Source organism: Cryptotermes secundus, unplaced genomic scaffold (assembly GCF_002891405.2).
Source record: "Cryptotermes secundus unplaced genomic scaffold, Csec_1.0 scaffold143, whole genome shotgun sequence".
Classification (NCBI taxonomy): domain Eukaryota; kingdom Metazoa; phylum Arthropoda; class Insecta; order Blattodea; family Kalotermitidae; genus Cryptotermes; species Cryptotermes secundus.
In genome coordinates, this window is record NW_019741301.1 from 785,051 (window position 1) to 803,191 (window position 18,141).

Consider the following 18,141-nt stretch of genomic DNA (forward strand, 5'->3'; position numbering starts at 1 on the left):
CAGATGGAGCCACGAGTTCAGTTGACAGTGAACTGAGTTCTGCATGGGAGGCTGTGAAGTTGGAACCTGAACGCGTGAAGAAGAAAAATCTGCACTGTTAGAATCAGTTACCAGGGAACGGTTGGCGAAGACACAGCAGGTTGGAAAATATTTAGAGGGTGTTGTGGTGGTTTGTGAAGTGTGCAGATTACAAGTGGCTCCGTAACTGCTTGTAATTCCAAGTCGTGTGTGTAAGTGGTCAATAAATCCATTCACAAATCCAAACCCCGTCTGTAGTCACCCCTAAATCGTGACAGTACAATATTTACTAGATCAGAGTGTATTTACCTTAATACATCTGGGCGTATTTCATAAACGAGTTCATTACGTAGAGTTCTTTAGCAGTGTGAAGTAGGCGTACACCTTGTTTTCAATCTGTAAGAGAAAAATTATAAAACTTAGTCACCCACATTCAGCTCTGTTTCCGAGCAGCTTGGCTCAAGCAGTAAAGCCCTCTGTCTTTTAACTAACAAATTTCAGGTTGAGTCTCGGCTGGCACACATATTGAATTTTCGTGGTTTTCCTCAGTCCCTTCAGCCAGATGTTCGATAGTAATTTAAATTATGCCACGATAGATTACTTCCATATTCTTTACAATTAATTTTTCTTCAATCATACCAATATTCGACACTTAACATATTGAACTACTGACAGCTTCGTTGAATAAATTATACAACTTGCGATAAATAATGGAGAGTTTCGGAATCCTCTGTCTCCAAATACACAAAAGGCATGACACTGAATGTTGCATATATATATATATATATATATATTTTTTTTTTTTCATTGATTCATCAATGGCTGTACAGCCATTTGGTGGGCCATGGCCTTTTTATCACTTCCGTAATTCTTTTACACAGACGAGCGACCAGCCCGTCGCAAGGCCGTTATCTACACACAGGACAACACAAACACAGAATAAACTCATATACGGGATTCGAACCCACAATACCAACGATCAAGCGAGTGAAGACAGTTCATGTCTTAGACCGCGCGCTCACTGTGATCTTCTGATCCACTGAAATATTTTCACGAGCAGCCACCAGCAAGATGGCGCACCGCTGGGTTTCTCAAGACATGTTATGGAAGGTGTTAGTGCAAAGTTTCCTGGAAGACATATTGACAGGGTTGTTCGATTCTGTGGGCACCTGAAAGCCCTTATCTGACACCTCTTGATATTAATTTTTGGGCTATATAAATAATTATTTTTATACCATCTGAAAACAAGAATAAGAGAGCAATTGTGCGGGTAACGAGATATGTTACAGTGCACATGGCAAGAACACGAATAGCGTTTGGACATGCGCACGGTTACCAACTGTGCAATGATTCAAACTTACTGATCATATTCTAAATTATTTGACGTAGACTTTAAAATAAAATATTAATTTCTGGAATATGCCTCTTATTTTTCTGAAAAAAGTTTCCCAAAATCACTCCATTATATTTCGGACATCCTGTATATAGATAAATAGTTGAGCACTGCTTTTTATTGTGGGTTATTTACGAAATTATCAGTTCTCCAGCCTCTACAGCGCCGAAATGTAGAATGAAATATGAACGGGAGCGTCCGTGGCTTAATATAAGTAATATCATGGAATTTTCCTGGGACGGACTGAGGAAGACCTGAGTCAGAATAACCGGTATCCCGGCTAGATTTGAACCAAGCATTTCCCGAAAACAAATCGAAAGCATTACAGCTACGCCAACCTGCTCGATATGAACACTGTTATCTGTTACCACCCTGAAAATGGAGGCGAATGTTCCTCTGAGAGGCAGGTTGAATATGTCGCTTTATACGTGTATACTAGAATATAGAACTGTTACAGACACCGCTGTAACAACCTCAAATACAAACTCTAGATGGCATTAAGTTGAGGAACTGTTTTGGAAGGGACTGTGGACCTGTCGTCTGACAGATTACTGATGATGAAGACAAGTTATTAACCTTCTTCAAGTCACTCGAAGTTACTATCGTGACACCCGAAACACATTTATCAACTTCAGTGCTCTGAACGTAATGCGCAGTTTCTAATTAGGTCTTTACTATCTGTCTTGTATCTAGCTGGTTTGTAATATTATCGAATACAATAATATGCTAAAGATATTAAGGGATGAAAACCACGGGGTCTACTAGTTATATACTAATACTTCCGCAGAATTAGCTGCCTTAATCTTCTTCATCCCAGAAGATGGAGGCAGTATGTTTCTCCGAAACGCTGGTAACCGTTTACCAGACTACACGACCTTAAATCCCAAGACACTGCAGTCATAATATTCGCCGACGTGATTTTTTTTATTTTAAAAAAGCTTGTATATACTCGTACATAAAGGCCTAGGAAATGCCCACTTGACCCTCTGTAGCACATTCTTATAAATATCTAATTCCATCATAGCGGTCACCAAGAGATTTTTTAATCTCTCTCTCTCAACTCCAACAATATGCTATTAATATTTTGTACATACACGTCTTGTTTTTTAAAAAAGAAATTTAGGAATTTTGTTTATGAAATAAAAAAACGCCTTGCACAAATCTGTTTTCCTCTAACCATAAAAGCTCTGCAACTGACTTGGGGTATTCTTTTTTGCTGTTCTCAGACAAAATGGCCATCACTGTTGTCCGTTGGTCCTCGTACAGTTTACAGTCCCAGAAGATATGTTCTTCCGTTTGCAGCACGTCAGCACACTCGCATTCGGCCGTGGCCACAAAGTTAAATCTGTTCAGGCTTTTTTTATTGCTAGTGGGGTGGCACTAAGTCCCTTTTACTGCGGCCACTTCTGGCCTATTGTACCAGCCCCAGATGATAGGTGAGGTGATTGTGGAGCAATTGGTGGAATGAAGATTGGCAGGGGAAACCTAAGTATTCGGAGAAAACCTGCCCCAGCGCCGCTTTGTCCACCACAATATTTAGGCTTGCTTTAAGACTGGTGTGTCTCGCTCTCATGCGGTTTATTGACACGAATGCACGGCGGTTCACTTTTATCTCGCAGAACCACGGAGGCGAGCCATTGCCGTGATTATTTTTTTTATTGGGTAAAAAAAACTAGGATACAAAAGTGGCCTAGGCAATGCCCATCCGGCCTTCTGTAGCACATTCTAAAAACTTCTCGCCGTGATAACGTCAGATAATAGACGTGTGCTGCCATCTCTTGGCACTTTCAGTTAACCATTTACGACTACTATGTCGCTGTAATCAAACCTCGATGTTTAAATGGTTAAACAAACGTTATTTATACACCGTCTTAATGCTATGAGTACGGTAAGGGGAACTTCATTATACAAATTGTTTGCTGCAGCTGAAACTTTTCTACCTGCGTCAGAGAGGTAAGGATGGGGCAGTGTAGACACAGAGGAAGCGTGTTTCTTGTTTCACTCCAGGACTGCTCAATCAAAATTACAGAGTTCATAATGTAAATGTAAACATTTTAAAGAATTTGTCTACTCTAGTTATGAAGTATTTCAATCTCCCCTCGCTTGTTTATGCTGATGATCAATGTGAATTGAAAGGAAAATATAAAGGGACTGATATTTTTAGAAAAGCTTGCAGATCATGCTGTTTGTTAAAAACTTTGCTGAGGATGGGTGTTGCCTTGGGTAGGCAACGTGATGGAACAAAGTCGTATGTTGCTAGGAATCATCACAATACAATAAGAGACTTAACGAAATCAATAACATATTGTGACGTGCAGGCCCTTTACTGGGCAACGATCGCGAGATAATCAAATATACAACAGCCGTTACTTCCGTTACCAAGTAACAGCTTCGCAAACAAGCGTGTTTCCATGGCAAAAATTGGATACAGCAACAGAGGAAGGGTGTCTTATGTGCGGTCCGTGCCGTGTGTGGAGGAGGGGCCGAATGCCCCCAACGTGACCCTGCGAGTCGCAGGAGGCGACGACACGGGAAGTCTCGAATCTGAGACAGTAAAATATGGTCGCGAGTCCCTCGGGACTCGGACCCTAGAATGACTGCGCTGGCGAGGGCCAGCAGCAACTGTAAACGGAAGACCCGTCCTCTCGTCAGAGAGAGCGCCCCACATCAACAAACCCGCAAGTCTGTTGGTGAGATTATGAGCTGTTGATGTTAGATGCTGGTAGCTGAGGAGAGGGGAAATTCGGGAAGCCAGAGGAAGGGGAACGTCCGCAATTGTGAGCCGCTACCAAGGAACGGTTAGTAAAGAATGACTCTGGACACTAATATGCATGTAACGGTGAACTGTAAAATGTAGTCACGTGCTGTATCAAAGAGTTCAGTGAATCCCATCAAGGATCCAAATCCCGTCTATATTCACATTATCTACAAACGTGACAATATCTATATCTCTAAATATGTTGACGCTGACGGCAACGTGCCCTCATGAATGCTTTTAACGGAGACACTTCATGATTACACCAAGGAAGGAACTGAATTGTTGGCGTCCCTCGTGAGTGGACAAGCCAGTTGAATGCTCTACGTTGGTCTGCTTCTACATCAGACTAATAACACTGTTTCCGCATTTAGTACGAGAATGTACGGCAAATAGTGTCTTTTCCTTTCCCCGTGGCCTATAGTCCACAAGCAAACTATACCGACCCAGCGACCTCCGCTTGTCCGCTAAGTTATTGCCAACTTTAGTGGATAGAGGATGTCGTGTGGTCGGCGCAACGTACGAGTATTCCTACGGCCGTTAATCTCGGTTTTCTAGACCGGAGGCAAATAATGTTATATAGAATAATTACATCAGCAAATGTCTCCAGCGAGATGTAGTAGAACTTTCCTGCAGTCATTCTGACAGGCTTCTTAGAGCGCATGATGAAGAAGTGCAAGAGTTTCTTCAGACTCTGAGAGCGGTTATACCAGCTGCACCCATAAGCAGCCCTCTGTACCGACAAACTCTGCAACAACGGAAATATATACGTACATTCCAGTTTAGTTTTAAAGCAGATGCTTCCAGCTTCAGCCCCCTGAGGTGTTGATATGTGCCTTAGGTGCAGGCAGTGCTTATGTACATGGCATCCAGGTAGTGCATGAGAAGTATGGAAAGAAGAGGGACAGAGAACGTGGCTGCACTGTGGGTGGGGAGACGGAAAATAACACCCCCCCCCACACCCTATAATCGTTAACTCAGAGAAATCGACCTAATTTACTATGCACTTTGTTGAGAAAGGCCAAATCTAAACATACAAATTAAACAAATTATTGTCGGGGTTTCCGTAGCCTACAAACAATAATTTAGAATCACCCTGTATATTCCTTCCGATATTTTGTAACAAGTGCTATGATTTATGAAGAACAAGGACAAGCGCAAGAACTTCAACATTAACGTCAAAATTATACATTTAAATTTAAAATATACCTGAAGAAATTCTGGGAAAAACTAATCGCCGATTTGCCTTTAATGCGACACGGACTGCATAGGAAACGAAAGAAAGTACGGGAAATACACAGACACACACAGATAACAAGGTGATCTCACGTTCTCTTTTTACTTCTTTAAGCAAGTGTGAAACAAACAAGCACATACGCATACAGACAGACAGAGAGACAGGACATCAAGTGGGCTTATAAACCTTTTTTTATTGATATATTGGGTTTCTGAACTTTATCCATCGTCCTAGTTTTTAAGATAACAAAAAAAAAGTCCAGAAACCCAATATATCAGTGTGTTATACACCATCGTCAGAATCCTATAGTAACTACTTTTTTTTTATTCTTTCAAAATAAGGAAAATAGGCTAAAAATACGGCATACAAATATTAGAATATTTTGCAAAGTGTTTTTCTGTAAAAATTCGCTTCCGTTTTTAAAAATAGGTACACAAAATTGAGATACGTTGATGGGAGATAGAAGGATGCGCTTACGGGTTACATGAAAACAACTAGCGGGCCGTAAGCAGCCCGCGTGCAGCGAGTTAGACGTCCTCGTTTCAAATGACATAGCAAACCTTAGTTACATTAATGAATTACTTAGGAAAAGGTTAATTTCATGAAATATTTACTACCTTTCAGTTTTCATAATTTCACCCTTAATTCTCCTGCCTTATAATGTAAAATTATAACTTCATCTGTTGGTTTATACGGGTGCGAAACTCGGTCTGTCTCCCTACTGGAAGAATAAGGACTGAAGCTGCGTGACAGCAAAGTAATGGGAGAATATTTGCATTTATGAGAGAGGAAAAAAGAGAGATAAATAAAATTACTTAATGATGAATTTGATTTGTTGGACTTTACACTAAATACTCTTAGCATTATTAACCGATTAAAAACATAAACTATTGTAAAGAAAGCAGTCTTCTGGGATTTGGCACCGTGTATATGTGATGTTAACCGACGTTTCGGAGGAAAAAGTCTGCTTTTACCGTTTCTCACGGCTTCTTCGCTTTGCAGATTTCTTATATTTTTCTTCTACCCTGAAGATGGAGGCGATACGTTCCTCCGAAACGCCGGTTAACACCACATATACACGGTGCCAAATCCCAGAAGACTGCTTTCTTCATAGTCACCTCCGTGAAAGCCTCAAATCTTACATAAACTATTGTAATGGGTTTGATTAATGCGTTGCTAGGCAACAGCTCTGTAAACACGGTACAACACGCAACAATAAAGGAAGCTGTGTTTTCTGTAAATCCGACCGAGGCGCCAATAGACTGGCTGGACAGCGATCACCTGATATGTGTTTACTGTAGGTCCATGTCCGTTTCGTGGCTGTATACATAACCGAGACAGAATTCGTTCAAGGCAGTTACGAGTGAGTAGTAGGGACAGAAGCACACATATAAGAAGGCAGTTATGAGTCAAACGTAAGCTGGAGGACAGAGTCCAGGAGGGTTCAGCAGTTGAGAGCACAAGGACGAGAATGGAGCGTGAATTGTGAAGATAGAGCACAGAGGAGTACAGAGTGATTGAAAACAAGAAGACTTCGCAGTGATTTTTAGTGCTAGTTTCTGTGTTGAGATCCGCTGCCAGGAGACGACAAGTGGAAACTGAGAACCCTTGTGCATGTGTAACGGTGAACTGTAAAGTGTGTAGATCAGCGATAGCGCTGTATTAATTAATTAATTTAAGCCTAATTTAAGCCTAAGCCTAATTAAGAGAGAGGGAGAGACTGTAATAGAAGTAGTAATAAATCCAATTATTTTCGTCGCACTTATCATCCAACACGTAATGTTATTTTAAATAATATACTATATTATTTTTTGCGTACCTCACAGGAAAAACATATTTCCGTTACGAAAGCCCAGACTGTTAATGTTGTTAGAGAAATAATACATGTTTACTGGCAGAACCATACGAAACACACAATTGCACTGCGTGTGCAGCGTTTTTGTTTGTTAAAGTAAATGGTACCTATAGAATTACTGGCCTTTGAAGCATTAAGTAGGTTGAGATGAGCCAGATATTTAACAAGCAAGAGGGAAGTAGGAAATACAAACATATTTGTCCAAAAACGCGAAGGGAAAAATCACTTAGATCTGCTAGGAGAGGACGAGATGATACTATTAAAATGTAGTATCTTGCAGAAATAATATGGAAGGTGTAAACTAGATTTAACTGCCTCAGGATATGGCCAAATTGCGGGCTTTTGGAAAGGCGAAAAGAGAGAAATTTGAAGCTCTCGTGGTATCTTTCTCCAACATTACGGTTTCTGGTACATGGCATTATTTGTCATATAGGTACCTGAGTTCCGGAAGAACCTACTAAGTTCCTCAGGCTTTTGCACTGAAGATGGAGAGGAAATTTTCTCCAAAACGTTGCTATTAATCTGGAAAATTATCTTCTCACGAGAGGCTCTGCTCTGTGAAGCTTGAGAGCCATACGAAGCTTCATTTCATAAAACAGTGTTTGTATGCAATTATACGAACTCACCTGGTTAGATAATGCTTCACCCCAGAAACAGATTAACAACGGCCAGATTCCCGTGTCAACAATACTGGAAACAAACCTCAGCATGCTGACGTTCTGGCCCTAGAACAATGAGAGAATAATGCAGTATTATTAGCATCTCTCAGACGTGAGTATAAAGAGGAGCGTGTATTTTATTTGTCTGCTCTCCACACATTTCCACACTACAGCAACCATTTCGACCCAATCTGACATGATGTTACAGGACCTCCCTGAGAAGATGTTAGACAATCCAAAATCAGATATTCTTTAGTTTACGTGTCTCCCCCCACAAAAGTTTCGGGACCCCAAAATATGAGTTTCCTGTGTAGAAGGAAGGTCAGAAGGTCGCGGGATCGATTCTCAATGAGGTCACTGGATTTTTCAATTGACCTAAGCCTTCCAGCAGCACTATGGCCTTGGGGTTGACTTGACTCAACCTCTAACAGAAATGAGCACCAGGAACCTTCCTGGGGGGTAAAGGGCAGCCGGCGCATAAGGCTGACAACCTCACCGCCATCTGTGAGCCGAATGCCTTGAAAATTTGGGAACCTCGACGTCTCACAACCATATGGTCCTCCACGGCCTGTTACAGGGATAGCTTTACTTTTCTGCGATTAATAAAGTTTAGAGACACAAAAATCGCCAATTTGATCCATATGCCTGTCTCTTTTAGTGTTTGACATGTTCAATTTTAAGTTTTTCCTAATAAACTGCAATAATTAAAAATAATATGAGAAGTCCAAAATTTGCATTGTGTGCGTTGTACTCCGGAATGAAAATTAACCACTAACTATAGCCACTTGTTGCGAAGAAGTGAATTAATGTTACTGAGAAATAAAAGTTACAAGTGCGCGAGGCTGGTAACACCTGATTCCTATTATTCAAATGAACACATGGATTATATTGTGACGTTTTTAATTATAATGTATCAGTCACTTTAAGTGCTATTACTTTACACTAACATCATTAAGATTTATATTATAACCGTCCAATATTATGAGTTGGGGTAAAGTAGTCAGTATAGCGACGGGGTCGGAGCTCGAGTCCCGGTAAGGTCAAGAATTTTCTCTTCTCCAAATCGTCTCTACCTGCTCTGGAGCCCACCCAGCCTCCTATCCAATGGGAACCGGGACTGTTTTCCCAACGGTAAAGCGGCAGGGGCGTGAAGCTGACCACTCACCTCCAGTTAGTGCCGAGGTCAAGAATATATGGATCTGTAGATCCACTCCCCCGTACGCCTTCACAGCGTAGTGCTTAATTAGTTAAGCACAGGGACAACTTTACCTCTTACCGTCCGATATTATCCTTTTTAATAATAAGGTAAAGGTAAAGCTGTCCCTGTAACAGGCCGTGGAGACCCATAGGGTTCTGAAAGGTCGAGGTTCCCACAGTTTCAAGAAAATCGGCTCACAGATGGCGGTGAGGTTGTCTGCCTTACGCGCCGGGCGCCCGTTACCCTTTGGAAGATTCCTGGTACTCATTTATGTTAAAGGCTGAGTCGACCCCAGGGCCATAATGCGGCTGGAAGGATTAGTAAATTGAAAAATTCCACCTCATCGGGATTCGATTTCGCAACCTTCCGGCTTTTAGCATAGTGCCTCAACCAACTACTCTGCCGAGTGCATTATGCATTGTAAGAAGCATAGACCCTCACCAGAAGAGCAACTTCGCTCTTTGTCCTCACCGAGAGGCGATCTGTTCGTTCAACAGGGGAAGAGAAATTAAATTTTAGGCCCCGTCGTAAGGATAACGATATAAATACACTGTGAAACATCCAAGCGCTTCTCCCCCCCCCTGTTTAAGCCCGCAGATGAGTTGTACATTGTTCAACAGCAAGCAGATAATCGTAATGAAGTAAACAGAGAACTGCAGACAATGCGTCTAGTGCTTACAAGCTTACATAGTGTAAAGCTTGCTTACATTTTGTTATAAGTGCTATGAAGATCACACTACAGCCACTGAATAACTTCATTGAATATGCGCTCTGTGTTTTTATTAAGAGCGCATTACAGTGGCCGCGCGGTCTGAGGCATGAACTTTCCATTGCCTGCTCCAAAACTGAGTTCGTGAGTTCGAATTCCATTTGAGGCATGGATGTCTGTGTGTGTTTATTCCGTGTTTGTGTTGTAGGTATCGGCCTTGCGACGGGCTGATCCCCCGCCCAAGGAGTCCTACCAACTGTGTATAGGGTTAATAAACTGAAGAAACGGATGAGGCTTAAGAAAGGGTTGTAGAGCCATAGAGAGGTAAAGATTTTTATTAAGGTGGCCCATACATGTACGAGTCTGGCTCTCGAGTCCAGCTCGGATTTATTTCACCACACACATATGACCGTGGCGACCCACACACGGAGGAGTTTAGCTCATTGGAACGCGAGCCGAGTCGGACTCGCGAGCCAGACTAGTATGTGTAAGGCTGTAACATGCCGTCCATCTGTTTTCAGACTGTGCAGTTTGCGTATATGTGAGCTGTTAAGTGGCGCCTTCAGCGGCTTTCCTGCGAACATGCTGCAGACTGACAGCACTCGCTGCAGGACAGAGGAAAACTGATGAAAACCTTGATTGCTTGTGGCTCTCGCAGGACTTAAATACCTTAATGCTAAGTCCTAGGCAGCAGTAAGGCATTTAAGTACAAGAATCTTAAAAGTTTCCGCTGTTTTTGCAGTTGCTTTCCTTTAGAAACTCTTACGTACTTTGTTTTCAAAGGGTTGTTTCGTGTTAGTGCACTGGATGAAAAAAGAACAGTTTGGGGCCACATACGTACAAGAGGGAAGGGTGAAGTGTAGGTTCATCCAAATTGTATTTTAAAGAAAGTAATTCGTAATATTCTGAATATACACGCAGTATTAAACATAAAATTATAAATGAGTAATTAAGTGCATACTTACCAAAATCAACTGAAGAGGTGGAAGACACATTAAAATTTGAAATATTATCAGATCAAACAAAAGGACGTTACTCAGAAAATCGTTTACTTCAACACAGAACCTGAAAAGAAAGATCAATCAATATATATTGTGTGCTTCCACCTAAACACAGAGAGAAATTTCAAGTAACATAAACGTAATAACAGTCATATCAACCAGTATACGAAAGTTGCGCTGTACATACGTGTGAGTATCGTCTTAAATGTAACATGTACTTTCGTGTTTGAACATGAAGTTGGAGGCAACATGTTCCTCGGAAACGTCAGCGAACTTCTGACTACATGGCGTCATATCCCAGAAGACAGCATTTGTCATATATAAGAGTAACCTCGAAAAGTGTGATGATTCTGCTGCGAGTTAGTACGAAAAATTACAATAGAATCAGGGATGTATATCATGCCATCAGTCTTCAGGCATGCGGTCAGTAGACTGTCGAAATCTAATACGTTAATCGTTAAGCTATAATAAGACAATTTTTTTCACAATATTTAGTTTCAATTAAATTCCGATGACAGCGGGCGCGCAGTCTAAGGCATGAAATGTTTTCGCCCTCTCAAACACTGGGGTCGCGGGTTCTAATTCCGCTTGAGGCATGATGTCTGTGTGTGTTTATTTTGTGTTTATGTTGTCCTGTGTGTAGATAGCGGTCCTGTGACGGGCTGATCCCCAGTTCAAGGAGTCCTACCGACTGTATAGGATTAAGAAACTGAAAAAGCTGCCAAGGACCAACAAAGAGCTGTAGAGCCATAGATAGATAGATAGATAGACGGATATATATATATATATAGATAGAGAGACAAATATATATATATAGATAGATAGACAGATATATAGATAGATACATAGACAAATAAATATATAGATAGACAGATAAAAAGTTATATATAGAGAGACAAATATATATAGAGAGAGATAGACAGACAGACAGATAGATAGATAGAATTAAATGTATTTTTGCGCTACTCCTGAATATTAGGTTACAAAAATTCTAACTAGAATAGGACAGGGAAGAAAAAATTTACAGCCTGAGATTTCAGTTGCATAGAAGAATTTGATAACATACTCACTTGAGTAGATTTTGATGATACCTGATGCACTTGATAAGGTAAGTAACTTCACTGCTGAATTCTTGAACTGTAGAAGACGATCTTGCCATCATTTTAGTAGCGTCAATTGTTGAGGTGTAACCTCTTAAGGCAGGATTTTGTGTTCCCATTTCAGACAAATATAAAATCGAATTACTTCTCTCTTTATCATCAAGAGTGGAGCTACATGAAGAAATATTTGTATCTGCAATATTCCGTGTCGTCTCTTCCGAGAATGTGTGACATTCGTCCTCTGCTAGATCGGGTCTACACAGAACGTCTATATCTTCAATAGCTGAAGACACAATACGGAACTGGGCTGAGAGGTGATAAAACAATGAAACAATTATCAGTTTACCAGCAGCGTAATTCGCTACAACCCCCCAAACTGAAAGAAACTGGAAAATATGTAGCATTTCGTAGAATGGAAACGTAGCTGCATTCTCCGGCAGCCACATAACGAGGATGAAATATTCTAAATGCTCCTCAGCTTCGAGATTCTCTTCTCGAAAATAATCCAAATACCTCACAATAGAAGGCAAGACACACCACGTGCACATGTCTGCAAGGAAAGCTCCCATAGCTACAGTTGTGATGTTTCTTTCGAATTTTTTGTTTCTCCCAATTATATCTATCTGTTTTTCAGGAGTACCAACTTCCTTCATAAATGGATTGAATTTATTCTCAGTTAAATAGAACAAGTCCAATAAGCGTTTTCTATGGTAAATAAAGTACGCCATGTTTACCATTCCATCAAAGTAAGCTGCAAGCTGAAATATGATAACTGTCAGTAAGGTTAGGTTTCCTGAATACTTGTATATTCCAATGAATTGCATTATAATGAGGGGTATGTATGATAAGAAAGTGACTGCGGAGAACAAGTTGTACAGCTGATATTTCCAGGGACTAGAATACGTACTCAGAGAAGGCAACATTCCGCTAACATTTAGCAAAATAAGGAGTGGTTTAAATGAATTTAATTTAGATAAAATATATTTCTCTTCGTTTACTGATGCAGGAAAAACAGAAACCATTCTAGCTTCTTTATTTGATGTTTAAGATAAAGCAACTCCTATTGCTACCGAATCTATCCGAAACCCATTCGCGAATGGGAATCCGTGTAGAGATTAGCAAGATTTAAATCGAATTCCTTCACATGTTTAAAATTCTGTTTAGGACGATGTATCGAATCATACATAATTTTTCTGCGGTTAGAGTATTGTGTATGGTTTAAAAAGTATGGTAACAGGAACCGTTGTATGTTGAACCTAACAGAAACATAATAATGGGGTATGTAGACTAGTAACTCATAAATATGCATCTATCTGCATTGCGTATAATGGCGAATAAACTTCAGAAAACGCTGACTGTGAATATTACATTAAAGTCACCATGTTTATGAAGGTTACGTTAAAAAGAATAAAGAATTATAATGAATGTTGATACACCCACGACATGCAACCCACAATGTACGTATTTAAAACCTTCAACTTCTTATTTGCTTTCGAATGTAACCAGTTACATAACAAGGCTTGCTTTCGTAAGTAGTTTTACAGACTTATTCTAACCGATCATTATATTCCTGTTGATATAATGATCATTACAACATTGCTGATAATACAAAAGACCACAACTGGATACAAATCTAAGCCGTTTTCATCCACCTCTGATCTTCAAAACGTGCCTCCCAGAAAGCTAGTATTAATATTGTCTTCCCACGTTTAGTTTCGGAAGTGACATTTCCAGGATGTTTACCCCCAACATTTCTGTAGAACTATATATGCAGTATAGTTTTCAAATGAAATTTGGCAGGTTATTGTTTGAATCACCACAATAATTTCGTTGACTATCACCAGAATGTAGTCCACACACACGCTACCACAGCGTAAGAAACAAAGTTAACATCCGCGAAGTACAGTGTGTCCCAAAAGTCAGGATGAGGTTTCATACTATTATTAAACTGAATATGGTACAGAGACAGAACATGAATTAAATAGTTCCAAAACGCTGTTTTTCCGGTCTCTTTCAGCTGTCTGTCCCAAAGACGAATGCTATTTTTGTGGGGTAGTTAGTCGTTAAACACACGACGGTACTCAGGTCGCACTTGAGTCACAGGTTCAAATTTTGCAAGCCACAACACATACTGAACTTTCCTTTGAACCGTCGCCATCTTGTGTAAGTCACTCTGTGAGTGAGCGGATATGTTGCGCGCGCAATATTGCCCTCCCTCTCCACTAGTTCATGTGTCTGTCCTGCTTCATTCCAACAATCTAATCATTTGAAACCCCACCATGACTTTTGGGATACACCGTACACATCGCTGCAAATAACAGAGCATGAAGAAGGCATTAAGGCACACAACAAATCACTTAATGTTATCTAAAAGGTTAAATTATTTTAACAGGAAACTTAGTCTCTAGAATAAGCTTCAAGGCGTAGAGGCTTTATGGGCTATACTGTATTGCAGCAGAGGGTTTCAGTTTACACATCATACTTGTCTCAAGGCCGAAACATGTCGTGAATTTGTATAGAAAAAAAGTCTGTGCCGTGAATTTACCAGTATTCTGGGCAGTTGCATTTGGACATTGCACTGCGCATGTCTGTATGTACGAAGCAGGAAGAGCTCGACTAACGCAACGGGACGCTCAAATAAAATATTCTGTATGCTTATACATTGCTGGAGGAAACTTCATAACGAGGAGCTATGTAATTTGTTCTCCTGGCCAAATATTAGTACGCCTGTCCAATAGGAGAGGGTGAGATTGATAGGGCATGTAAGGGCACCTATTAAAGCGACGAAAACTGCTAACAGAGCTTTATAGGAAAACATAACGGAAAGAGACTACCTGGAAGACCTAGGCATAGACGGGAGGATAATAATAAAAGACATTTTAAAGAAATGTTGTGAGATCATGTGGACTAGATTCGTCTGGCTCAGGATAAGGGTCGGTGACGGGCTATTTTAAATACGGTAATGAAACTTTCAGTTTCATATAACGGGAGGAATTTCTTGGATAGCTGTCCAACTGTTAGCTTTGCTCTGCTCCATGGATTTAGTTCGTTACCCAATTATTTAGAGTCTGATAATAGCTTTATCCTTCACCTATTGACAGCTCAACCGTGATGTATTCTGTTTGTATATAGGAGGTCGCGGGTTCGAAAGTGAGCCGGTCAACTAGCTGCAGTACTTGGACATCAGAACTTTTACAAGATAGTAATTTTTAACAGGTCATGATGTCTACCACTCACCTCTTTAATTCACTCCATTTGAATGCCGCCCAATGAACAGCCTTCGCTATAAAACGTGACACTGGTTTCCTAACTTGAGGGGTGCTCAGTGACGGTTACACGGTTCCCACGGAAGAAGAGACCCTGTTTGACGCGAAAATATTCGAAAGGAAGATGGGGGAAATAGTATGAACTGGAAAATTCCGTCAGAAGCACAAACGAAACACGTGCAACTGACATAAGCAAATCGCCTGCCCAGAGCAGTAACGGAGCATAGGGCTTGAGGGCAGAAAGCGTAACAAGTGTGCCGTGTTTCGGAAAGGGGATGTGGAGCTCAAGCTGTGTGAGGACTCTGAAGAAAAGGTCATCGTTAGATAACAGAAGGGAAGACAAAACATCTTGAACTCAATGACAGAAAACTTTCACAGAATTTAATGTTTTTTTAATTCGCTTAGTGGGGGGTGGAGTCCAACTGGGTCCACTCAGTACGGCGGTCACTGATTGGCCTATTGTAGCCTACCCCGGCTGATTATGATGATGAAGAATTTGGCGGAATGAAGATTTGCAGGGGAAACCGAAGTACTCGGAGAAAACCAGCCCCAGCGCCATTTTGTCCACCACAAATTCCACTTGACCAGACCCGGGATCGAACCCGGGCCGCCGCGGTGGGAAGCCAGCGACTAACCGCTTGAGCTATGGCGCGGCCCTTCACAGAATTTAATCTGCTCTCAATTTATTCACGAATACAATTTTGATTTGTCTTTCCCAAACATTTTAAATTTATCCAATTTTCGAAGGTTCTAATAGCTGTCACATATACTGTATATTGACTTAATTATTGTTTTGATTTAAACACATTTTATGTAATCAAAGTAATTAATTTTCTCTGCCGAGCACAGAGGCCGCACGGTCTAAGGCATGAACTGTCTTCATCCGCTCGAACAGTGGGTTCGTGGGTGCCAGTCCCACTCAAGATATGGATGTCTGTGTGCGTTTACTCTATGTTTGTGTCATCCTCTTTGTAAGCAGCGGCCTTACGACAGGCTGATCCCCGTCCAAGGAGTCCTACCGGCTCTATAAAAGATCAAGAAACTGAAAAAGCGGCGAAAGCCCAATAAAGGGCTGTGGAGCCATAGATAGATAGATAGATAGATAGATAGATAGATGGGTGGGTGGGTGCATGGGCGGGCGGATGGATGGATGAAGAGATGGATTGATGGCTTACTTTCTCTGGGTGATTTTATGATGCTCTTTGTAGATAATTACAATCAAGAGCCATTAAATAAGTCACAAACGGAAGTAAAACAGCTGTAATTGCCGTAATAGGTTTTCTATGTGTATCACTAGGTAGCAGTACAGTCCAGCATCATGAGTCTAGGTAGCAGACGTGCGTGCAGATATTCAGAGGCTGATTTTAGTAGTCAAAATGGCGACAGTGCTTGAGATGTGTGCTACCTAAGAGAAACCTTCTGTTGTCCGTCTTTTGTGGGAAAAAGGAATCAATGTAAAGTATATTAATAAAGAAAAATTTCCTGTTTATTTTGAGAAGTCTTTGTCGCGTAAAATGTTTCACAACGGGTTTGAGAAATCCTCTGAAGGACGTTAGAAATTCGCGGATGATGCCCGACCAAGTGCGGAAGTGGTTGAGTCAACACAAAAGACTTCTATGCTACGGGTTTCGACGCACTGAGAATATGTCGAGAAATAAATGTTTTTCCACATGTCTGATTATCACATTTTTTTACGTTTTATACAAAATTTGTGCCCTACTTACTGACTCTCCCCCGCATAGTGTTGAGTGGAACGATGTATAAATTTGAAAGGAAGGAAGTACTCTTGACGCAATCAAAATAGCTCGATATTTTCCTGGGGGCGCTGAGGAGGGCCACGGAAATTTTCAGTCAGTGTAGCATGTTTCCTGGAAAAGATTCAAACCTGATACCTCCTCTTAACTAGTTTCCTGTTTAACCTAACTTAATGAGGGAATCACAGGCTCTCTTAAAGTCTATAAGTAGCTGATGCGCTGTCGCATTCTAATCCTACGAACTCAATATATTCATTCCTGAAGGAACTGTACTCTCCTGTGCTCTGAGAGCATATACACATGTTCTATCGTCTGCATAATGAGATGATAAGGGGAGATACGATGAAAGGATGTTCCATTAGGGCACTGAATATTACAGCTTTCTTCAGTAGACATATTGACCAATTGCCAAGTGATTAATCTGTAACAGAGGCCGTTTCTGGACCATGGTTTGGTAAATACGTTCCCGTGACAACGACGGACGTAACAACAGAAATGCTGTTGAAGACGGCGTGTTTTCACATGGTCCGTGCCAAGATATTATAAGCAAGGAACAAAGTCAGTTGTCAGGTAGGTCTCTACGGGAGGCTGTGAAGATAGAACCCGAGCGCGTGAAGCTGAAGAATCTCCATTGTTAGACACCGTTGCTAGGCAAAGGCTTGTGAAGACAGCCTGAAAAAAAGCTTAGAGGATATTGTGGTGATTTGTGAAATGTGGAGGTTACCGGTGGTGTTGAAATTACTTGTACTTATGAGGAATATATAAGTAGTTAACAAATAAATTCTTCAATCCAAATCTTCTTTATAGTCACCTCTACATCTTTTATGTGAATATAACATCTGTTTTTATAATACAATATTAGCCCAAAGATAAAGCAAGCTTAAGTACATGAAAGGTAATGTTATCCCTGTAACAGGCTCTGTAGGCCCATAGGGATATGAGACGTCGAGGCTCTCTAGAGGGTCGGCTCACAGATGGCGGTAAGGTTGTCAGCCTTACGCTCCGACCGTCCTTTAACCCAAATTAAGTTTCCTGTTACTAATTTCTGTTATAGGCTGAGTCGACCCTAGGGCCTTAGTGCGGCTGGAAGGATTAGCTCAATTGAAAAGATCCAACTCATCGGGATTCGAACCCGCGACTTCCCGGATTGTAGCATAGTGCCTCAACTAACTATGCTATCGCGTGCCCCAAGTATA

General features: G+C 41.0%; 1 protein-coding gene across 1 annotated transcript; it reads right to left on the reverse strand.

The window, feature by feature from the left end:
* Positions 1-363: 363 nt before the first annotated feature.
* Positions 364-12,971, reverse strand: LOC111872689 (odorant receptor 49b). Its single transcript, XM_033754790.1, has 6 exons — positions 12,833-12,971; positions 11,896-12,232; positions 10,790-10,889; positions 7,885-7,983; positions 4,759-4,914; positions 364-414 (listed from the first exon to the last, which is right to left on the reverse strand). The coding sequence occupies exons 1-6, from the start codon at positions 12,945-12,947 to the stop codon at positions 364-366; spliced, it is 858 nt and encodes a 285-aa protein (XP_033610681.1). The 5' UTR covers positions 12,948-12,971.
* Between the last annotated feature and the right edge of the window lie 5,170 nt (positions 12,972-18,141).